General features: G+C 40.3%; 2 protein-coding genes across 3 annotated transcripts in view; both read left to right on the top strand.

Annotated features, from left to right (window-relative positions):
* Positions 1-3,738: 3,738 nt before the first annotated feature.
* On the top strand, positions 3,739-17,340 carry kiaa0232 (KIAA0232 ortholog). Of its 2 annotated transcripts, none has more exons than XM_030722617.1 (8): positions 3,739-4,034; positions 5,871-6,438; positions 6,848-6,988; positions 11,912-11,981; positions 12,089-12,173; positions 12,287-15,641; positions 15,788-15,877; positions 16,439-17,340. In XM_030722617.1, exons 2-8 carry the CDS (start codon positions 6,202-6,204, stop codon positions 16,550-16,552), a joined length of 4,092 nt encoding a protein of 1,363 aa, XP_030578477.1. In that variant the 5' UTR covers positions 3,739-4,034; positions 5,871-6,201; the 3' UTR covers positions 16,553-17,340. The 2 variants fall into 2 exon arrangements, with proteins under 2 accessions (XP_030578477.1, XP_030578478.1); XM_030722618.1 differs by having other exon boundaries at positions 15,769-15,877.
* Positions 17,341-22,226: 4,886 nt separating this feature from the next.
* The window catches only part of tbc1d14 (TBC1 domain family, member 14), a 45,766-nt gene continuing 43,302 nt past the window's right edge, over positions 22,227-24,690 (top strand). The window contains exon 1 of the mRNA XM_030722692.1: positions 22,227-22,733. Coding sequence (XP_030578552.1) covers positions 22,685-22,733 — 49 coding nt within the window. The 5' untranslated portion in view covers positions 22,227-22,684. The remainder of the gene's footprint in view (positions 22,734-24,690) is intronic.

Here is a 24,690-nt window from a genome sequence, read left to right as displayed (position 1 = left end):
GAAGCCGCCGTGAAGCCCAACTACTGTACAGAAAGCAAAACTACAGCTTTGTGAGAAACGCTTCACTTTCACAATATTGTTGTGGAATCACCCAGACGCTTCCTGCCCTACCCCCGCCTCCCTAGCCCCTTTGCTGTGAGAGGATTATAGGGCATCTTTTAACTGTGCCATCTGCTCCAAATTGACTTTCAATTAACAGTGGCAAATGAGAAAGCTATCAGAGCAAAGAGCAGAGCAGACTGAGCTGTTGCTCTCTGAATGGAGGATCCTGTACCACATCCAGGTCATATCTGCTATGAAAATGCAATGCTGACATTTATCAGAGGTTTTCAAAAGTGGACGATTTACTAAAGAGACCAACTTTTAATTACAATAGGGCCTTTGCACATTTCGGGCCATAATAAGACTAGAATGTGGCAAAAATTGACAGAAGTTTTGTTGAGCTTCGTTCCTGTTTCGATAGATTTCATTTGATGTCTGTAAGGAGATTTGTGGTATTACAAAACCATTCTTTCCACAGAGCCCAAGGCTGTATATTTTAATCCTCACAAACAGTTTGCAGTGACTGCTGTGTAAATTCGGTGATGATATTCAGGTGGAGATGTCAAACAACAGCCTGGAGCTAAACTGCTGCTGCGCTCACGGTTCAGACTCTCATGAGATGTTATCATGTAACAGGAAAGGCAGAAAAAAAAGTGAGGCAGAAAGTAGACAATAAACATAACACTCAAATAAATAGAAAATTTGTAGAGTGTGCACAGAATGTTGATGTTGAAAACCCACAAAACACCCTTGTGGCTTTGGTCTTCAGGTTACAGAAGGTCAGTATCTATCTGACTTTTACACTGCAGCTAATATTACAGTGTATTCACAGCTGGGAGTCCAGGGATTCAAAGATGCTTATTTGTCATAGCATTTTCTGTTGTGATGGTGGCTACAACTCTGGGGAAAAGCCAATTAGTCTGGGCCTTGATAGTACTAAACCTCTTCCTCTACTGCAGTGGGATGAACAAGTGATGTCCTGGGTGGTTGGACTGTGATTTCCTTATGTGTCATTCAGCACACACAGAGTCCAGGTCCTGGAGCTCAGCTCCCACCAGCCTCCGTGCAGTCTTCACTACCTGGGACAGATTTGTTTTTGGTCCTCTTTTGTGCAGCTCCATACCAGATAACACAGTTCACGCAGAGGATACTACCATTAGTACTCCTGTGGAAGTTTTTCAGCACCTGATGGGCCAGACTCAAATGTTTTAGCTGTCTCTGGAAAAAACATCCTCTGCTGGGCCCTTTTTACCAAGTTGGAAGTGTTTAGAGTTCATGTCAGGTTCTTGGTGATGTGGATGCCCACAAATTTGACTGAGTCCACCCTTTCCACCTTCTTTCGTCTGATATGTAGTGGGGGCCGTGTGGTCCTCCTGACGTCAGTGGTATTATCAGTGGTATCCTTAGTCTTAGTGGTATTGAGGACAAGGTCATTATCTGCACACCACTTCTCCAGATATTGAACCTCCTTCCTGTACCAGCTTTCATCACTTTCATGAGGTTTCATAATTTTCATGAGTAAGTCCAACAACTGTCTTGTCATCTGAGAACTTGACGACAATGTTTGAGGAGTGCATGTGGATAAAGTCCTGGGTGAAGAAGGTAAGGAGGGTTAGACTGAGTACACAGCCCTGCAGTGTACCAGTATTCATGATTATGGTGTTAGATGTTAGTTTCCCTATCCTGATGTACTGAGGCCCCTTGGTCAAGAAGTCCATAATTCGTGAACATAGTGGAGAGCCACAGGTTGGTAAGTTACTAGATCGGTTTATGGGGGGCTTTGGTATTGAAGGTGCTGCTGAACTCCACAGAGAATCCTTACATAGGTGTTTGGCTGCTCCAGGTGGGTCAGGGCTAGATGAAGTGCAACTGAGACAGCATCCTCTGCGGTGCTGTTCTCCCTGTATGCAAACGGATGTCTGTCCAGGTCTGCAGGGATGCTTTCCCTGATGTATATTAACACTAACCTCTCAAAACACTTTATAACGACAAGGATAAGGGTGATGGGATTACTAAAAAAAAAAAAAAAAACCTGCTGTCACAGCAGGGTGCCAGTTCTCCTACTGTTCTCCAGAGTTCATGTGGGAATGATAAAGGCACTTTGGAAATTTGGCTCACTTGCATAAAAATACATTCGTGTCCAGACTCTTTTCCCACGTTCTCCCTCTCTCTCTACACATACACACACACACACACACACACACACACACACACACACACACACACACGTACACACACACACACACACACACACACACACACACGTACACACACACACACACACACACACACACACACACACACACACACACACACACACACACAGAGGCCACATTCAGTTAAAGAGAATTGCTTCTGGTGAGCGTGTATCTGTATATGTCATGGTGCAAACAGCTGGTCAATAGGCTTTGACTCATCCTGACACAAAGGTCATAACCCCTGGAGTCAGATAAAGAGTGCCACAATATAGATCCTTATTAGAGGGAAGTCCACAGAACAAGCACCACCAACCCACTTTCAAAACACAAACACTTGTGCTTAATTTATGGTACAGTGATTGCGTCCATTTGCTGAGGAATTTGCCTACGAAGAGGGGTTTTTAACAAATGTAAACGCTCCACTCTTCCAGAATTCCAACTGTACATTGATCGGTGTGGATGACACTGTGCATCGGTCGAATGCTGATTGATTGACAAGTGGGGTGGAAAAGCAAGGATGGGAGAAGCAAAAAAAAAACCCATCAAAGATGAAAAATACAGCATGAAAAGTACAGACAGTGACTGCAATGGATACTTTTCATGGTTTGTATGTTGTATGTTATAATTTCGCTCTTTTCCACTGCTGGTTGATCGACTAACAGCAACACATCAAGAGTAGCCCACAGGCTGGCCGTACCACATATTTTTGATACTCTGATGCTGTCTCCATCTGACAACAGACGCTCTCTGCAGGTAGACCGGCAGCCCATATCTGCCAATGGACTGCGAACGCAGGACGACCACTGAACCATAATTTCCCCATTAGTGGGACTCTACATTGTCCTTATCATACAGATAATTCTGGTGAGTGTGGGTATGGTCAACAGCTGCTTTATCTCTTGCTACTAACTTGAAGAAATGGACAGAAATTCATAGAAAGAGCAAAGTATTACCACAGAATCTGCTACAACACAAATCTTATGTCAAACTTATTAAAAATATATTTTTGAAAAGTTTCAAATTAAGAGGACATCAATTAAGTTTTCTTTTTGGATTTAAATGGTCTCCCATTGTGGTTTCATTTATAAATTTGTAATGGAAAATATGACACAGAAACAGTGTTACAGTGAACAATGAGATTTCATTGTAACTAAATGTCTATGTGAAATTTGAACTTATTGTGTATTATTGAATTTATTTTCAGCATTTAACCTGCTTTACTTTAGGACAGGATGCTTTCCTCTCTAATTGTTTCTTCTTCATGTTTGCATTGATATACAGTGTATGTTTGTGTTTCCATCCTTAAGACAACACAATTTGGTAGGGGGACGCCGGATGGGAAACCAGATTTCAGGGGGTGGAGGGGACCCCCTTTCAGACCCGCCCTTGTGAGTATAAACGATGCACTAGATGGACATCTGATGCAATACCACAGCGGAGGGATCAACCTATACGAGTTGGATCAGCGGAGGTTTGCCTTGTTGCTTGGATACGAACGTAGAAGGCGGCGCGTTCACAGTCGTCTCTGAATGAAACTGCTATTGCACAGCGGACATTTTGGCTCTACGCATAGTGTGTCGTTAATCCATGACCTTTATTTCTTGTTTGAGCCCGAATGACGCCAGTTTCCTTGACGCTATTGAAGACACACTGGATGTGAAAACAGCGCCATTTCTGTCGGCGTCCATGATAGCTATGCGACTGAAACAGATTCCAGAGCCCGAGCTCGGAACAGCAGCGGGAGAGAAATAGCCGCTCCCCTCTCGCTGCGTCTCTTAACTTCAGCCCAGGCAGGTAGGTAAAACCAGTGACCTAAATTGGAGGGTTTTTTTTCGCATTGGGGTGTCCTGGTACCTGTTTGGTGTTTCATGCTTAAGCAGCATACTTTTTGGCTGTATATGACGATATGGCGCAGAGTTTTGAAGGGAAACGTCTGATAGTCCTCTGTAGGCTACCGGGCAGGCGCTCCTCCTCCCCCTCGGTCACAACAACAAGCTTAGCTAACCTTAGTTGTTTCAGTTTGAACAGAACGCTTCTGCTTTTTATTTTGACTTTGTGCTGTTTTAATGCGCTGTGTTACAGAGTGGAAGTTGCTCAAACGTTAGCTTGTTGATATATTTAATGGAGAACTGTCAGGGCTCTAATGTCACCACATATTAGAAGCAACCTCTGTTTACCTGGTCGCCACTTAAAGTAGCGTTAGCCTTCAGATAGAAAATAACCTAATTAAACAAACTCCTCAGCATAATTATCTATGCTAGGTCGTCTTATTAATAGTAATTAACCCGTACTATGACCAAAAACGAGACGCTGTCAGCAGCTAACTTGGCTAGCGGCTCATTAGCTAAAGGTCGGTGGTCAAGCTAACCTTGCCGTTTGACTGCAAAATGACTCTGATGGCATAAGTCAGCGCAACGTTAGCTGACACCACAGCTGTTGCCAAATGACAGACTGGATGGTATATTGGCATAGTGATGACATTTATGTTAAATACTAAATATTGTTTTGGGTTTTCCTGTAGTTGCTTTGCCGCACTCAGTAGCACAACGGCGTAACGTTAATGATAGTTAATATTTGCACGTAGTCACAATAAACCCACTTCCCTGCAAGTTAAAGCTGCACAAATCTGTTTTTCGATGTGGGATAGATGGAGTGCTGTTGGATAAAGTTGGTCTATTGATAATACCGTGACGAGCTAACTGCCGGCCGGGACTGGTGTGCATACAAGAAACAGCTGGGTTGGAGACTCTGGTCAGCCATATTTAGCAGTTTTCGAGATAGCCAACATTTCAGCTGCTGTGCATCTTGCACTTAAAGTAAACCTTCTTTTATGTGAAGGTGTCGGCTGCTGGAATAGCGCGGTGGCATGCTGTAAAGCTTCTTATCTAGCCATTTTTTTTTTCTCGTCTGTAACGTAATTTATAATATGCCACTGTTGAATGACGAGCGGTGGAGCCAATCAAACTGGCGCAGCCTCCATTTGCTCTTCACGTCGGTGCCCTAATCCACCGCTGCCATATGTAACACAGGCGAGCCTTTTCCTAATCGCTGCCCGCAGTTACACTCAACTTTTGGTTTTGTCGCTAATCCAGGACGCATTGGGCGTAATTAGTCGTAAAGAAACAGTGCGGATGTTTTTGATAGTAATAAAATATGTGTTACACAAAAGTGGTAGAACAAGAAAGATTGTTTGTTTTTAAGCATTATATTAAGACGTTTCAAAAAGACTTGGCTATGACCGATTTTTCTGTCACATAGTTGTGTTGCATGACAGAGAGACTTAAATAGCATGGATATTTGAGATGGTTTAATATTTATGCGAAGGGTCACTGCCTTAAGTGGACTGTATTTTGAGGAAATGGCACATCCCCATTGCTTAAAACCAAGATTTTGTGTGAGTAATCCACTGAGAGAGGTTGAACATATTTAAGTTGTTAAGTTGTTTAAAGATTTGTTTATCTGACACTTATCTGCTGCAACTACATATGTCTTAACATTTGTTTCTGTTTCTTTCCCTCTGAAGTAAAATAAAATATAGTTTTTGCTCCTAAGGCCTTTTTTTTCATGCTGCTTGGCTGCTTGCATTCTAAACTGAAAATATTTCTGAGAAACTTGTTTGCTCTGTTTCAGGTTGTGCCGGTGAAGTAAGACGTAGCCCAAAATGGATCCCTCAGACTGAGACGCAAACACGTCTTGTGTTTTGCTCAGCAGCTGAAATCTATCAGCATTAAGCCATGCCTGATGAGTAAAATCTCCCTTTTTTGCTCAAAGCAATAAAAAAAAGAAAAAAAAAAAAAGAAAAAAAATCCTACATGCCTCCCCATATAGTTTGTTCTGCTGCAGTGACAGCCTCCTCTTCCAGATAGGTTTATTGCCTTGGCACCTTTCTCCACCAACCACCCAACAGAAAATACCTATCATAATGCTGCTGCACCCGAGAATGGCCAATACCTGAGGTCCCATGCGTCCAGTGAGCACCGATTCAGACGGTCCTGCTCCTTCTGAGAACCTCTCTTGCCCCTACCCGCTTGTGGGCCCCCTGCCTGCCTCAAAGATGTCGCTGCTCCATTCGCTGGGTCCAGTGCAAAGCTGGCTAGGCCAGGAGCTTGAGAAGTGCGGGATTGATGCCATGATTTACACCCGCTACGTTCTCAGCCTTCTCCTGCATGATAGTTATGATTATGACCTACAGGACCAGGTGGGAATTTACAACCCTAAAAAGAAATTCTTCCTAGGGGTGTCAAATTTTTTTTTAAAAGTTGTACATTACTCTTTGAAATTGTTTGTTTTCCATTGAGCATGGGAAGCTGGTGTGGTAATAAAATGGCCTCATTAGGGGAACAAATCAATTTGACAGGACAGGTTAATAATGGGGAATTTCTTTTACATGGCAGTTATACCACTGAGTAATTCCTCTTTTGATCTGTATTTGCGGTTATATTTTTAAATATGCAGTAACATTTTGGTGAGCAGATTGTTTTGGTATGTAATACTGAAGAGCAATATTACCACACATTTAATGTACCATAGAGCAGTCATGTACAGTTATATTGTTTTCACATTTGTATGTGCTTTGTGGCTGACTCTTCTTGGTTTGTGTGTGAAAGGAAAATGACATCTTCTTGGGATGGGAGAAGGGAACGGGGAAGAAATGGGGCAAGAGCAAGAAGAAAGGAGGGACCGACCTGAGTCTAGAGGAAATGAAGAAGCAAGCCGCTGTGCAATGCCTCCGCTCTGCATCTGATGAAGTAAGCACTGTTCTACTTGGCTGTTGTAATCCTGTGGTTCTTCAGATGATTATTATGAGGTCAAGTTAGGTTTTATTTTTTTCCTGTGCTTTAAAATAATAAAATCACTGCTTTGGAAGCTGATAAATCAGTTGACTATCATTGACTTCACTTTTGGGAAACTTGTGAATGAAAAGTGATATGAATACAAGAGGCATAGTGGTGCTAATTATGTAAGGAATCTGTTACTGTAGTATTTTTGTTGTTTGTTAAGGTGCAGTCATGCAGCTTCTAATTGATTGAATTGCAGTGGATAGACAGTGAATAAAGCTATGTCAGTATGTGAAGCCAAAGCAGTGGAAGAGGGGAGAGCTGTATTGAAAATGCATAGTCACCTTTTTGGCTGGGTTGTCACACTTTCAATTAGTCTCCATCAGAGAGGCTATATTAAAGTCAGGTGTCAAGTTTTTATTGAACCTAAAATAGTGTTATCCTGACTTGAATGAATGACCTTCAAAATCAGTGTCATTTGTGTGTAAGCATTTAGGGTATCCCAGCAATTTAAGTTATATTTTATGTCTGTCTGTTTTTGAGTGGAAAAGCATCAGAAAGAATTTGCTGACATTTTTATCTATGGTCAGCTATAGTAAGAGGGGTGTGTGCTTCAGCTAAGAATGACACAGTGTAAATAGCTGAAGGGAGAAAAGGGGAGGGATCTGCAAGGCAAGAGGAGGAGTGTGAAGCTCCTCCCTGGGGACTGGACTCTGCACTCTATTTTTTAACCAGCACACACTGCACGGAATTGCAGCAGAGTCTGAGGGTTGTCAGCTGACCGGCATTAGCACAGTGATGCAAGAGGAAACACAGGGAAGGAGAAAATGTTGCTTTGCTTTTTGGTATAGTAAGGAGTGTTGTTTTCTGGAAGGATGAATAACAACTGTGTGAGCTAAACTGTGCAGCAGTGCTGATAGCGAGGAACAGCTGTTTTTTGTTTTCTGTTTGCTTTGACTACTTGGTTTTAGTTGGAATTTGATTGCGGTTATCTTATTACACGTTGCTGTTTAGTCATATCCTGTCGAACTATTGAAGGAGGCACCACATTATGACAGTGTAAATAGTAAATACACATTGTTGAGAAGTGCGGGTTAATTACTTGTGCTTAGTCTTTTTATTTTTAGCTCGGCTGTTTTGTAGAAAAAGTTGAGGTATTGTCATAGCCTTGGCGGTGTCTCAAGAATGATGTGACCTAGGATGTTCAAATTCACATCAGAGCTGCAGCTACAAAAAAATCCAAAAAAACAAAAATCTCAGACAAGTTTGAATCTTGGTGACCTTGACCTGAAGGTAAAGGTCAGAGGTCAAGATTTCTGAAAATCTTGCGAAAGTGATAACTCGAAAGATTCAATTCAGTTTTATTTATATAGCACCAAATCATAAAAAACAGGTGTTTGTTATGTGGATTTTTTTTTTAAGTCTGTGTGTCGGTCTTTGGCTATGCTTGCTTAAACATGGAGATTGAAACATTATGAGAATGTTTAGGTTCTAGACAGCATTCATCCATGCGCAAGCTAAAACCATCAAACTGTTCACTAATTTTACTATAACAGCACTTTGTCACTCCCCCCCCCCCCCCCCCTTCATTATTTATTTATTTATTTATTATAAAGGTTAGGGAGAAAAAGCTATCCAAACCTACCAGGCATTATATGGAAAAAGTAATTGCCCACTAAACTTAATAACTGGTTGTGCCATTCTTGACAGCAAGAACTGCAATCAAGCATGCGTGATAACTGGCAGTGAGTCTTTCACATCACTGTTGGAGGACTTTTGGGCCTCTCTTTACAGTATTGTTCATCAATTTTTTTTTTGAGCCATTCGGAGGGGGGACTTCCTGGTGTGTTTCCAGTCATTGTCCTGCTGCATACCCCAAATGCTCTTGAGCTTCAGGGCACAAACTGATGGCTGGATATTCTCCTTAAGGATTTTATTTTTATTTTCTGACTCCAGACCATCACATTACCACCACCATGTTTGACTGTTGGTATGATGATCTCTTTATGAAATGCTGTTATTTTACCCCAAATGTAACGGGACTAAAACTTTAAAGAAAGTTTGTCTTGTCAGTCCAGAGAAAGTTTTCCCAAAAGTCTTGGGGATCAACAAGATGTTTTCTGGCAAATGTGAGATGATGTGTTCTTTTTGGTCAGCAGTGATTTTTCTCTTTGAACTCTCCCATGGATTCCATTTTTGCCCAGTCTCTTTCTTGTTGTTAAATCATGAATCCTGGCAATAACTGAGGCAAGTGAGGCCTGCAGTTCTTTGGATGTTGTTCTTTTCTGACCTCTTTGCTACGGCTGCCACAACATACTGACAGATCCTGTACATGTATTCATATGGCTTGGTATTAACATTGGTAGGGACATGAGTCTAATTGGTTTTCGGTGACGAATCAGGGTCTGGTGCGGTGCTAATTACACCCACAGAGCAAATATCCTATTGTCCCTTGCTAACCATGCCTCGTGATTGGTAGGGACATAACAGGCGTTATTTGATACTTCTCAAGAGGTGCAGGGCAGGTTACAGTGTAGATTTCCTGCTCGATAACTAACGGTAATTAACACATAATGTAGTTGCACAAGCATAACTGCCGGCAATCTTGATAGCCACTTACATAAGTCACATTTTATTGCCGCAAAGACGCAATGCTGCCGTGTAAATCAGGGGTTAGAGTATATGGAGTGTAATGTGACAAAATCATTTTAATAATAATCGTTTTTTTGTCGATTACTCTGTTTTTTGTGATCATTTCGAGCCAAAATTTAAATTTAAATCAAAATTTGATTTATTGCAAAGCCCTACTCTTGTCTGAGCCGTTGATGCACTCTTGGAGTAATTTTGGAAGGCCAGCCACTCCTGGGAAGGTTCACCACTTTTCCAAGTAGGGCTAGGCGATATAGGCTCAAAATTATATCGTGATGTTCTGGGGCTGGGTGATATGGACCAAAAATACTATTGATATTTTATAGCTGAATGGCAATATACAATATATATCTCAATATTCTTTCTTCCCAAAAGGTATAAGCAAAAAGGTACTTCTGAGTCAAAGCTACATGTCCCAAATTTCACACAGGCACTTTTATTAACATTCAGCTATAGATGTACACGAGAAATTGCTCAAAAATAAACTATTGGTATATTTAAATAATAATGCTCCTCAAATAAATTAATGCTTTTTTTCCTCTTAAAAAAAGAAGACTCACAGCTGTGCTACTAAAATATAAACAGAAAAGAGCAAAAATAGCAAAAGGCTGCCTTATTCTTAAAAAAGCCAGTCTGAAGTGAAGTACACTTCACCATAGTGTTTCCTCCTGTGTGTACTCCTGTACATCTAGTACTCTGTGCAGATAACACAACATGTAAACAGACTGAATGAACAAATTTCCATCCTCCAGTCAGCAGGGTTCTAGCTAGCTCAGTAAATCCATAGACATATGTGCTGACATATCACAGCAACGGGCCCGCCAGCCAAATGCGACATCTCTGCCGACTGCATCAGGACTCAAAAAGACCCACTTCCGCTATTAAGGTCACATGACTTACGGTACAACCCAACAGCCAGGTAATCTTGGGGGGTCTGGCGATGCCAAAGCATACAAACGGACACAGTATGAAGGCTGTACAAAAAACACAGCAACAGCGGTGGATTTCAGATTTTCAAAACTCTCCAAAAGTCACAGATGCCACTGTAAAAAGTTGCTAAATTTGTCACTAGTCGTGTTTTGGAAAAAAAGTCACTAGGGGGTCTGAAAAGCCACTAAACCTAGCAACAAAGTTGCTAAGTTGGCAACACTGCTGTGCTGTCACTTCCTGCATGATTTAGAGTGAAGCAGTGAGGGAGAGAGGTGGGGCAGTTTGAAATTGTGCAGAGACAAACTGGGATAAAGAGAGAGGTGAACTGGTGGATCTACAAGTATGATTGTAACGCGACATAGACTGTATCGATATAAATGATATTGTCTCATCTTATATCATGCATGAAAATATATTGATATTTCTTAAAAACTTGATATATCGCCCAGCCCTATGATGTTCCAAGAATTTTTTTGGGGGGGTGATATAGAAGAAAATGAACATAGCAGAATTTATAGGTGTAAACAAATGAAGAGCATTTTGCCTTTTTCTTTTCTAATGGGTTAGTGTTCCCTTTTCCACCATGTAACTGCATCAGTAATTTCCATCCACCATTTGTGCTTCCTGTCAAACACATTTGAACTAGCAAGTGCTCCAGTGACACTTGGTGGGGTCATTTATTTATGTTTGGGTTTTAGATCTCCTCTTTCGTAGCCTGGTTGTACTTGACAGTAGAGCTGTGTCATATCGTCCCATCTGTGATAATACTATAAATATTTATTTATAGTTACGTAACTGTTAGTAGTAAGTAAGTAAATTTTATTTATTTAGCGCTTTTCACAGACACTAGTCACAAAGTGCTGTACATGCAGAAAACACACAAAAACAGACAGTAAATAAACACCATAATATCTAAAAACCAATAATGTAAAGCTAAAAATAATTAAACACCATAATAGCTAAAACTAAAATTCATTAAAATTTCTCAATAGAAGGCCTTTTTAAAAAGGAAAGTTTTCCAGTTGTGAACTGGTAAAATTTAGCAGAATGCCGGCTAGAACCCTGACATTCTGAGAAAGTTTCAATCACTGTTTAAGTGAGTGACAGACAGACTTAAAATAATTAAATGGAGCAAATTTCAGTTGTAGGAATATAACCTTTGTTAAATATGATTATCTTTTTACCTTTATTTATAAGTGTGTGTGTACCTCATGATATGGATTGTTCAGTGTCAGTTGGATAGTTTAGGTTTTGTCATTAGATACAGCACAAAAATATGAATCTCAAATTGTTTTGTCTTTTTCATCTGTGCAGAACTCTGGAATTGAAAACCTGGTTGAAGAGCTTTGCTCTAAACTGAAGGACATCCAAAACAAACAGAAAGGTTTGATATCCTTTATCATACCTACCATCTTTTTATTTTCGACTGTGGAAACACATTAAGTGATGATTGTTTTAATGTAATGTTTTGGTATTTAATGTCTTCTGCAGAGGAAAAACAGATTCAAAGGAAATCTGATGGCTCTCAGTCTCCAGAACGAGCTGAGTCCCCCTCTTCAAAGGACCAAGTGGAAATGTAAGCTATATAATATGGGCATTTTCTTCTGAAGAGTTTGTTATACTTAAAAACTAAAGGTGACCTGTCATATTTGTTATAAATCACATTTCCCCTCTGTCGTGTGCTTGCAGGTATTATGAAGCCTTTCCTCCTTTGTCAGAGAAACCTGTTTGTCTCCAGGAAATTATGACGGTGTGGAATAAGGCTAAGGCCTGTACATATTCAAGCTCCTCATCCTCTGCAGCCCCACAAACTAGCACAGACACCTCTTCCCCCAAAGATTGCAACAGTGAAGGTGAAGCTGCAAAGGAGCGAAACCTCGAGGCATGTGGTACCATCACCGCTGTAACCAGTGAGAGAGGTCAGCAACGACGAGGCAAGAAAGAGAAAGAAAATCGATATCATGGTGGCGCAACAGCAGAAGAGAAACCTGCTGTCCACTCTAAGAGACAGATGAGACACAGATCTGAGGGCAAATACCGACCTAGATCTTGGTCTTCTGGCTCTAGTGAAGCAGGCTCAAGCTCAAGTGGGAACCAGGGTGACTCCAAGTCGTCAAGAAGCAAGACAGTTAGAATAAGGCACAAGTCCAGGGAGGCTGCAAAGAACAGGAGAACACGCAACAGTGGGCAAGTGAAGCTGCAGGTGAAAGTTCTTGACAAGGAAGAGCGAAGAAACACAGGGGGAAGCAGTAGTGGCACCACCGGCGGCACTACCAAACAACCACAGCTTTACAAAAAGGGGAAGAGACCGCTGAAGGAGATTCGTAAAGATCCAGGCTGGGTGGAAGCAAAAGAGTTCGGAATTGAGGCCAGGAACAAAAAAGAATACATGGAGGAGCCACTTTGGTACACTGAGCCCATAACAGAGTATTTTATACCTTTCAGCAGCAGAGAAAGCAAGTTGGAAACAAAATATCGAAGCAAGGTGGACTCTCCTGATGGCTTTTCTTTGTCAACCAACATAGAGAGGCTGCCAGAGAGAATCCAGGGAATCTACATTGCCAATGAGAACTACCAGAGAGCATACCTAGCAGCAGGCTCGTTTGTGGATGGGCACTTTGTGGAAGGGCCTGGCGAAGCAGAAGAGGAAACTGCTGAACTCACTGGGACCTCAAGCTGCCCTCAGCCAGAGGATAGTAGAGATTTAGATGACAAGCATCTGTCTGAATTCACTCACTTCTATGAAGTAGATATTTATCAATCCATATTGGATACTAGTGCCTCAGACTCAATACAAGAGAGTCGGATCTTAAGCATGATTCGACAGAAAAGCAAAGAGCAAAGAGACGTTGAGGCAGAATGTTGTTTAGTGTTAGATGGCCTTGAGCAGCAAGGGAAAAGTGCAATGCAGGAAGCTTCGGGATCTGTTGGATATTTAATGGAGGATCTTGAAAACATGGCTCAAGTGTGGGGATGTTATTCACCATCTACTTCAGAGGATATAGATGGAGAAAGCTTCATAGGAGACTCTCCCATCCGGCTCTCTCCACTCCTTGATAGTGTTTCATTCACGCTGAGCAAACTATCAGGACATCTGGAGGAGTGCCCCATTCCTGAAGCCACCAGTGAACCATCCTGCTTCTCTCTTTTTGAGCTGCAGTATGACAGTCCCACTTTTCCTTTTCCATGCGACTCACTCACCGTTGGTCACGAAAACAACACAGATTCTAGTAGCTGTCTCGACCCACATTCTAATAAACAGTCTCGTTTGTTAATATGGACCAAAAATAGTGCCTTTGATGAAACTGAACACTGTTCTAATTTATCAACGCGAACATGCAGTCCGTGGTCTCATTCAGAGGAGACTCGTTCTGACAATGAGCAAGGAAACGCTCCGGCAGAAGATGCTGCTCAAATTGGCAATGAAGAGATTAATTGTATTATACCTCCTCTGAGTAGTACATATCTAGAGGATGAAATCTTGGATTTTTTGCAGGAAGACTCTGGCTCTAAGTGTGAGGAGGTCGGTGTTAGCACAGCATCCAATCAGGCCTTCACCAAAAAATCTAAATTGGAGTCCATTTGTGGTATAGCTTTGGAAGAGGACGAGAGTAAACAGTACAGCACTGGCATGTTTTCGGACAACACAAACCAACAGAGTGATGACTACACCTCAGGGATAATAAAAGACATTTGGACTGCGATTGGAAATGGCAAATCTGTAGTGTCAAGGCAAGGAGCAGAAAAATCAAGCGAGGGCCTCTTCTCAGAGGAGTCAGGCGGTTACTGCTGCAGTTGTCTGGAGGTGCAGGCAAAAGGAGTTCCAATTCAGGGACCTCAGAAAAAAGCAGTGCAGCGGTCAGAATATCACCTTTGGGAAGGCAAGAAAGAAGAACAGGACTTGGCCAAAAACAAACTCTCCAAGGCAGATGGTGCTGGGGATTACATGACTCCGTCCAAGCCCTGGGACTTGAACTCTGACAAGGAGAGCACGTCGTTCATCCTAGGAGGAGTATATGGAGAGTTGAAGACACTAAGCAGTGATAAGAATTGGGCTGTTGTGCCGCCAAGTAACACCCAAGATAACCTGCTACAGTGCGCTGCTGCAGCTGCATCTGCTTCTAGCTCAGACATGTTCACCATCACTGGCACTGATGTGATCATGAACACAGGCAGCTGCTTTGCTCCTGGGCACAGGCCCCTGTGGAGGCCTCTGGTGTCCTTTGGGCAGAGTGACCAGGCCATTAGAGGAGGTGGCGATGGATTGAATAAGGGATTTTCTTTCATCTTCCATGAAGATTTGCTTGGATCTTATGGAGGCCTGCATAGTGAGGAGCAAGGTTTAGAATACCCGTTCACATCCTTCAGCCTGAACAATCCCTTCTCTCAAGTCCTTCATGTTGAGTGTTCCTTTGAGCCTGAGGATATGGCCTCGTTCAGTCCGGGGTTCAAGCCAAAATCTATTCTTTGCTCAGACTCTGAGAATGAAACTTTTCACCCTCGATTATATGGCATCAACAGGACACAGTACAGGGCCATTCGTATTTCCCCCAGGACCCATTTCCGACCAATATCTGCCTCTGAGTTGTCTCCGGGTGGAGTGAGTGATTCCGAGGCTGAGTCCGACAAAGAGGAGATGAGTTTTCCCGTCCTGGCGCCGGTGGACGTCTTTGATGATCCTCAGGCAGACCTCAAACCTTTGGAGGAGGACGCAGAGTGCGAGGGCCCTTATTATGGGAAGTCAGAACTGGAATCTGGTAAATTCTTACCCAGATTAAAGAAGTCTGGCATGGAGAAGAGTGCTCAGACCTCTCTGGACTCACAAGAGGGCTCCAGTACCCTCCTGCCAATTGCTGAGCAAGAGATTTGCTTAGACTGCAAAACGGCAGCAGCTGTTACCAGTGCAGGTGGACAGACGGACATTTCAGTCTCCAAGATTCAAAAAGAGGAATCTTCAGGCGAAAAAAGGTCCTGCTTATGTTCACCAGCTGGTCACATTCCCAAGTATGGGATTGCTTATAACTTTGTTGGAGATGTATCAAAAGTAAGGGTTCCTTCAAATTAAAAATATCTATGCAGTATTTTGGTATCTGCTGTGAAATCAGTTTCTGTGATGTCCTGGATGTCTGTTTGCTGAAACAAACTAACTGCTGCTCATTTGTCTTATTTAGTTCTCTCTATTAAACATAGGTGGACAGGAAGGAGCTGGCAGCCAGCAAGATGAGTGCTGGTGGCAGAACGCAACCTGTTCCCCCCTCTTCCCTGGATCTCAATGCACAGGTATAATTATCTTTGAAAAAAATATTTAATTGGTGATTCTAAATTGTCCATAGGTGGGAATGTGTGTGAATGGTTGTCTGTCTCTCTGTGTTGGCCCTGCAACAGGCTGGCGACCTGTACAGGGTGTACCCTGCCTTTCGCCCTATGACAGCTGGGATAGGCTCCAGCCCCAACCCTAAACAGGATAAGCAGAAGAATGGATGGACCGATATTTGTTCCCTATTTTATTCACACCATTATTTACAACATAAAAAAGTGTACTTGTTAGTGTTTTATTTTTGCAAGATTGGATTTTTTTTTTCTCAGAATGTAACTTACTGAATTCTTATCTGCTTTACCCAAAAGCAGAGTTTGGAAAACTGGTCTCTATTAAGAAAACTGACTTTTATTTTATGCAAACCTACTGCTTTTTTATAATTTGTTGTGGCAATAGTAAGTTCTTCTAAATTGTCAGTTTGGAGTTGTTGCTTTTATAATTTACTACTGGGTTATCTGTAAAGTCTGCTTGTAGAGTTCTAGTTGGCAACAATCTAACCATTTTCTCTTGCTTTCCCTCTCCAGGGAGCAGTGACATTTGAATACTCAGCCTGTTGCCGAGAGGAAACATTCCTCTCGTTTTGTGACTGGACCTCTACCAGCAAAGATTCAGGGTCATCTCAGAGCTGGAAAACCTAACGTAGGCTAATTTTTTTCTGAGACGCCCCACCAAATCCCCCAACGCATACACCCTGTTGGTTTTCATTTACTAACTTTAAAAAAAGGAAGGAAAAAAAAAACAAAACAACAAAAAAAAACCCCTTGTGGAATCAACAATCGGATCAACAAAAATAGGAAAAGTCAAAAAATATGTTCTGTCTTTGAGTGATGACATGTGCGGATGTGCATTTTTAGAATTTGTTTGGGTTGATTCTTTCATACACTGGTCCTCTTTCGAGTCTCACAGTTAGCTAGTAGGGACAATCTTTTGTTCAATCCTTGTCAGTTTTGTTCCCACCATTTTTGCTTTTGAACTAGGACTCTGGTAGTTGGTGTCTGAATGGTTGTACAGGTATGTTTGTCCAGCCAGCCTCACTCCTCTTTTTTCTAGTTGTGTGAAAACGACTGCTATTGCATCCTCTACTTTGAATCTTGTGTTCAGAAAGGCGCTAAAAGGATGTTGAGTAAGGGTTTTTTTTTTTTGAGTTGCATAAGACTTTTGAGAGTTGAATTTAAATAGTTTGTTTGGACGACTTTCTGAATGTGAAGTAGAGAATGTGCGCAGCTTTATTCTGAATCTCCGTAAATTCCCCATGTGTGAAAATTTGTCTGATTTATTTATTTTATTTTTTCTTTATTTTATTTTTTCTTTTATTTCTTTTTTGGAATGGTGATAGTCTTTTCACATGCTAGTAGTAGATATAGTGTGGTTTGTGAGGCAAAAATTCCAAAAAAAATTTTAAAAATAAAAATAAGAGGAAATCAAAGGATTTTTTTCATTCTTTTTTTTGCAAAAAAAAAACAACCTAATAATCTACTTGAAGATGCAATGCTGTAAAGACATTGTGTGTGTGTGTGTGTGTGTGTGTGTGTGTGTGTGTGTGTGTGTGTGTGTTTGGGGGGGGGGGGTGTAATAACTCATAAGACATGACTACAGCCTTTTTTTTTTTTTTTTTTTTTTTTTTTTTGTAGACACCTGTGTTGCAACTGAATGAGACATGGTTTTATTTTACGTTTTTGTAATTTCAGTGGTACAGACTATTGGTGCTATAAATATGTCAAAAATGTTTTGAGGTTGCAGTTTCATTGTGACTCTGATTAATAGAGGACATAATTTTGTTTGTCCCTCAGATTATCTCTGAGAAAATTAAGAGAGAACTTGCCCACGCACAGTTCTTAGTTAATTTGGCTTGATTTTTATTCTAAAGAAACTTCCCAGTTGTCAGGCCTGTAACAGCAGAAGAATAAATACTTGCAGATATTAAATCTTAGATTTCTACCAATCCTTTCAGTTTATTCCTCGCTAGTAGAAAGGCCAAAATTCGTATACTGCAGCTAAATACATTAATAACAATGCAAACGGTGATATAAATGTTAAAACCAAAAACAAGGCATAACTACACTAAGGTACAAACGCTTTTGTTCTCCATATGGGGGGTGGGATTTTTTTTTTTTTGTTTTTTTTTGTTTATTATGTTGAAATATTGAAACATTAAGTAATGACACTGTGTTGGCATAGAACCTGTGAAAGCACTGGTTCAGACATTATATATATATATATATATATATATATATATATATATATATATATATATATATATATATATATATATATATATATATATATATATATATATATATATATATATATATAAAAATAAATTAATTAATTACACACACAGTACCAGTCAAGTTTGGACACACTCACCCTTTCAGATCAATGGTACTGTATATATTTAAAAAAAAAAAAAAAAAAAAAAAATCTTATTTTGTGAGTGTGAATGTCTGCAGAGGTGAGCAATACATTCACATCAATGCAAATGCATTAATTAGTGCCCCTAACATGAAGTTAAACCCTGAAAAAATTGGCTATAATACACTAAAATCTTTTTTTTCCATGTGACCTGTGCATCAAAAACATTGAGTCAAAGCATTTGCAGATAAGTATGTTTCTTAAAAGCTGTTTTTCTGTTTGATTTTCTTTATTGTCTTCTCAAACAGTTTGAGGATAGTAGCAGTGTGCTTTTTTTTTTTTTTTTTCCTCTCCCTTCTTTTCACATCATACCACAAAACTGAAGCACAGATTACCAAAATCATCCCTCCATTCTGGGTACTTTGACACGTCAGCAGTGTGCACTGTAATGCACTGTCGCAGGTGAAGGTGTTTCTATTTTGGGCCATGACTTTGACATGGCTCTCCAGAAAATGAAGATTTAAAGGTCCAAAGTTTTAGTTCAGTGCCGTTTCACTTAAAAAAGGGCCCCCCAAGTAGCTGAATGGAAGGTACTCAAATTCAGGGTCTTGTCACCTTTCTTTGACAGTCATGAGACACTCAGGAATTTTTTAATATAAGCATACTGCATAATCTACACTCAGACCTGTGGCAGTGCATTGATGCATTAATATAAAACCTTTTATTTGATTGTTGAACAAAGTATCGACAGGAGTTCTTTCCAAGCAAACTGCAGAGGTGACTGTCTTTCATTTAGAGCTGTAGTTTCGGGGGGGGGGGGACTAAGCCATTGTAGATTGCATAAGCAATGTGGAAGGGAGTCCAAGAGCCCCAAGTCCTATGCAATGCCTTGGCGCATGTAAACATATGAAGAGCATATGGAGAAAAGTCATTCAGTTATTTTTGCATGTGACTTACTTTTGAATGAGGGACACCTGAGACAGAAAAAAACCAAACTTGTGTAATGTCTCTAAAAATACAGCATGCTGACATCACACTCCATCTGTTTTAGTTGGATTATTATGGGTAAAAATAAACTTACGAGTGAGGTTAAAGTGATTGAAAGAATGTTACGACTGTGTAAAACTGTCAGCGTGCTAGAAATCACAAAAACACTTACTTGGGAGTTCTGTATTTAACTCTTCCATTTGGATAAGTTGTTGGAAACAAAACGTGTGATGAGTAAATGCATTCAGTGAGGGTTTATGTATTTGGAAAGACTTCTTACAAGCAAAGTTTCAACTGCGCTGTGGTCTGAAGAGCATATGCAGCACTGAAAACCCCAGTTTTCCTGGTATGTTCATTCCCAAGTAGATGATGCTCCTTCACCCTTCCTCTCCTCTATGTTCCTGAACCCCATTTGTCCGGAGTAGCTGTGTTCTTATTTCATGTTCACCCTGAATAAATTATTTTGTTTCATTGTGGATTTTTTCTTAACATCTAATAAAGGAATAAACCCAACTGCAGTCTGGACTCTCCTGTCTTTGCATTAGCCAGAGTATTGAAGGGCAGTAAGAGCAGCGTGCCATTTTAGCTCCACAGCCTCACGGTGACACCAGAGAGCAGGGTGAGGCACGCAGCTAGCTCCTTTATAGCAAGCCGGGCTTGAGCCTTTACTCTTATGCTGAATGTTCAAATGTATTTTAAAGAAATTATTATATATACCTTTTATATATTGAAAGACGTTTCTGGACGATTTTCAAAAGCTAATATTTTAAGCTGTTGCTGAGTTTTAATTTATCATCTACGCTCAAATGTTTAGGCTAAACATTTATCATGTATTTCAAATTATCCACACATTTGGATTGTGTAATTCTAACAGAGTAATAAATGTGATGTCCATTTGTCAAACTAACTGTAAACCCATTGTATTTAAAAGGCATACAAATCCTTCCAAATAAGAGAAATGTCTATCCCATGTGTGGATTTTTTTCTTTGGTGTCTTTCTTTGCATTTGAAATGTTGCTTGTGTTAGACTTCATCTGCAGCCTGCTGCTTTGGTTTAAAAAGCTAAAGGAAAATAACAGTTGATACGTCAAAGTGTTGAAAAACTAAATAGTTTTTTTTCCCCCTTAAATTTCTGGATATTGGATATATTTGAGTTTGATTGTGATTGTGTTATTTAATTAGGGGCTTTTATTTTTAGTGTTAAAGCATCTTGATAACATCCTGTAAGTAACCAGGCATTTGTTAATAATAGTAGCAGTAGTAGTAATAAATAATATATGACAAGTTAAAAACCAAACAAAACAATTTTAAAAAAAGTCAAACGTTAAAAATGTTAAAATGAAAAAGCAGATGACTATCAGATGTATTTGAAAGTTATAAATAAGCCCAAATTGTTTTAAATACACATTTGCTATCTGTTTACTGTGTATAGGAAACAATTTGTTTAATTAATGTTACATGTGCACACTTTAGGTTCATGACTTTATTTTAGAAGATACACTTACTAAAACTGTAATCCACATGTATGGAAAAAATAACTGAAATTGGTGCACTTAAGTATTTCACCCTGGCATTTTTTGAGCGTGGAAACTAACACCTAGCTTTGCTGCAAGCAGAAGACGGACAGTTTGAGCAACGTGTGCTGGTGTATGCTACCAGCTCTGATAGTAATTTCCAAATCAGACAATGGGATGGAGTACTCACTATATATTTAATTTTATTTATATAGCGCCAAATCAGAACAAACAGTTGCCTCAAAGTGCTTTATAATGTAAGGTAGAGACCCCACAATCAAAATGACCCCCTATGAGCAGCACTTGGTCATAGTGGGAAGGAAAAACTCCCCTTTAACAGGAAGAAACCTCCAGCAGAACCAGGCCTAGGGAGGGGCAGTCATCTGTTCGAGACTGGTTGGGGCTGAGGGGAGACAGGAAAAATGACACATTAATAACTTATTATTAAAATAATAAAAAGGGCCTAAATCACAGCCTGTATGTGGCATAAAATTGATCAGACATCAAAATTGTGTTGGCATAATCATGAAATTGAGAGCATCTTTGAGCAAGTTTTGAGTAGATGTCACTGAAAAACTGTCTGTATCCTATAGATGTCAGTCTTTGTCCAGACTAGGTATGAAAATGTAAATGGTGCATATAATAGCTGTGCTGATGATAATGCTGGATTTTCTATGAGCCAAATAAATGATTTTAATAAACTGGAGACACTGAACTAAATTATTTCAGAATGAAAAAAATGCATAAGGACTTATATTCTGTATCCATCCCCTATTTGTTTTTTTGTTTTTTAAATTGTCGATGTCTATTTTTTCTAATAAGCTATTAATGAAAAAATACTTCTCGAGGTCACTACGATATTCATCTGATGAGAAATACCATCACCGAATGGATGTCACCGCAAATTACTGCTGCTGACATACAAGAAATTATTTTAAAATGTCATAATTCTATACTATATTTTGTGTTGTAAAATTTCCTGAAGCTGCTTCTGTAGGATTTTGAGTGAAATTTATAGATTTTAAAAAGTGTTTTTCTACATTATTTCTATAGTATTTTCGTTCTTAAAAGTTTGAAAAGTTCCTACCAGCCAGCAGGCCTATAGCAATCTGAACTACAGATACCTCTTAAAAGTTATCACAAATAAAGCTTGGTTTGAATTTGATAAGCACATAGAGCATTTTTTTGGGACATGTTAGTTTACAATGCTATATTTTGAATCTACTTGTGTTGAAATTTGTTCAATGTGATATTAATATTAGAAAATTCATTTTTAACAGCAATCTGGCATTTAAAAAATGTAATTGCTTACATCACTAAGTGGTTAGGGAGCAAACGATGTAAATAATAAGCCCTCAGGTTGCGATTATTAATGCCTTCAGGTCCAGACAGGTGAATCCATCGATGGGGAGCATTCTTGACTCGATTAGATCGCACTCTCTGTATAAGTTTGTTTTAAAATGGCGGCAGAAGCATCGACACAGGTACAAAATCTTAACGATTCCGGAGAAACTTGAGAAATGTGCTTGCTTATATGATTCGCAGAAGAGCGGAGAAGCATTTTCTTTCTTGATGTGATGCCTTGAAGGCTTAAAAAAACACGCTTCTCGCATTTTAAACAGAGTTGGCTCCGTTTGAGGAAGCGCTGGTGAAATTAGTGAGTTGGCGTCAGCAGCAAGTGCACTTGGCGAGCAAGTGCGAGTCGACGCGGTGCTTGTGTTTTCACCGGCCGCATTCCTCCCCGTCTTTGAGTGAATTTATGCGACAACAAATGAGCTGACTTCGGTGCTGTTTGCCTGCTTTGAGCTCCGGGGAGGAAGCTGGGAGGTGATGGTGGTGCAGCACTAGTCACAGCATCATCATGGACCACTCCGGCCATCGCCTACCTGTCACCCACCTGTAGCTTTAACCCGCGGCATGGCGAACACGGCTCACGGCACGCAGGACCGGAGGGAGAGCCACTGTGGTACGTTACTGTCGTGCACTGTCTCACTTCTCTGTGTTTATCGCGGTTAGGCAACATTACATGTTCGCCGTGACCCCGACACTGTATGTGCTGCCCTCCCTGGTGACGTGTGATGTCACGCCAAAATGCATTAGCACCGGTTTTAAAAATTAAACTTATTTGATATTGTGAATTTACAGAAACATTAAATAATGACAAATAGAAGAATGTGTCTTTTATAGAACTGACCTGGAATTCGGCATAAATTTAATATACCAAACAAACAAATCTTGCACTTTTGCTTGGCCCACTTTTCAGAATCTGTTCTTCAGCTTATAAAATATTACATCTGCTCATGGTACCAATTTAATGACCATATTATGACTTGACGAACAAGATTTGTGTGTGTGTTCAAATGGGTGGCTCAGTTAGGCAGACAATGAAGGCAATCTTGTTCTTTCTGTTTTATGACCTTTTAATAGAACAAAAACGCGCTGGTGTGTCCTCACGCTTCACAGCTAATACATTTCAATGCTTAGTTGTTAAGACCTAAGAATTTCAGCAATACATAGCAGTAATATTAATAAGGATGACTGCACGGATTCTGACATTTATTGATAACCTCCAGTTATAGTTTATTTCCACAGTGGCACAACCTGTTGCAGTGTTTTGCGACAGTCTGTCAGGGTCACATGACAGCCTGCAGGTCGGGGTTTAGTGCTTGGGTAAGAATCTGGCTGTGTGTGTGTCAGTTATTTGGAAAACACCCAGGCTTTGACTTTCCAAGTGTATTTAATTTAATGATTTGGGCATTCTTGGTTTAATTTTTTACAGATTACCTTATCTTAACATGCCCTTCATTACTTTCTGTGAGGCAAAATTTAAGTTAGGGCACTGTGAGCTATGCAGGTAGAAACACTGAACTCATCATGTGTGTCCTAAAGTTTCCGTTCATATCCCTTGCTGACGACACGCTCGATATTTCCACTGAAACACAAACCGCCCCCCCACATCAGAATCAGTTTAATGAAAGGATTCCTGAAATTCTCTCATGTCACTGCTAATGCAGCTTAGAGCTTAGGCCCACTCGCTCCTGAGCTGGAGTTGAAGCATGATGTAGCCCAGCAGAACACATGTTCACATTACATTGCAGAGTCCAGTTACGGTCCGTGTACTTTAGGATTGGTTTTCACCGAGCAAGGCTCACACACTCGTGTATCCAGTGTCAGTCAATTAAACCTTTGATCATACTGCATTTAGTAGAGCTTATATCAGTGTGGTGTACAGTCAAAACTTACTTTACTGCACTTTGTCTGCCTAACTCATTCATTCTAATAAAGCTGTGGTTATTGATTAAGCAGTTGTTCATTGAAAAGTTTGGATGCTCATATTAAACATGTACTAAATTTAAAATAATGAGAATAGGATATGCATAAGCAAACCCTGTGGGCCAAAACTCAGACTTCAGACTGATCTAAACCCCCCCCCCCCAGCCTTTAATGATGTCATTGTTACAATTCTGTGTGAACAGAGGCCCCGCTCACCTGTTGTTCAAACTTTCCATTTGTGAAGTGTAGCCAATCAGAAGAAAGCTGAATTAAAGAGAAATGGGAAGTTGTCACAGATAGTGGATCAGCTGAGGAGCTGCACCAAAATAAAGAATTTAGAACTGTGAATCATGCAGACCAAGAATAAAATTATAGGGCTGGCAAATTACCATAATATAGCCATTTTAAGCTAATGAAACCATTTAGCTTGCACGCGCAAAGATTTCATATGTGGTCGGATTTATGTTACAGTCACACTATGGAAAACAGTGGTTGGAGACTACGCCACAAGCAAAATTTTTGCAACCATGTGTACTTGAGGTGTAATTTCCTGGTGGCTTTGAAGACGGGGGGACTGGTCAGTGGTCGTTTGAAGTCAGTTGCTGTCTTTAAAGTGACTTTGGTGCATGTGGACAGCAATAAAACAGAAA

Source organism: Archocentrus centrarchus (assembly GCF_007364275.1).
Source record: "Archocentrus centrarchus isolate MPI-CPG fArcCen1 chromosome 18 unlocalized genomic scaffold, fArcCen1 scaffold_23_ctg1, whole genome shotgun sequence".
Taxonomy (NCBI): Eukaryota; Metazoa; Chordata; class Actinopteri; order Cichliformes; family Cichlidae; genus Archocentrus; species Archocentrus centrarchus.
This window is presented reverse-complemented; position numbering and strand designations above follow the sequence as displayed.

What these genes read in the sequence shown, in the direction of transcription:
- kiaa0232 (XM_030722617.1), top strand. Translation starts at nt 6,202, where the DNA reads ATGCGTCCAGTGAGCACCGATTCAGACGGTCCTGCTCCTTCTGAGAAC. An exon ending in TCCGCTCTGCATCTGATGAA is followed by an intron (nt 6,989 to 11,911) that starts GTAAGCACTGTT and finishes TCATCTGTGCAG; the next exon opens with AACTCTGGAATTGAAAACCT. An exon ending in CCCTGGATCTCAATGCACAG is followed by an intron (nt 15,878 to 16,438) that starts GTATAATTATCT and finishes TTCCCTCTCCAG; the next exon opens with GGAGCAGTGACATTTGAATA.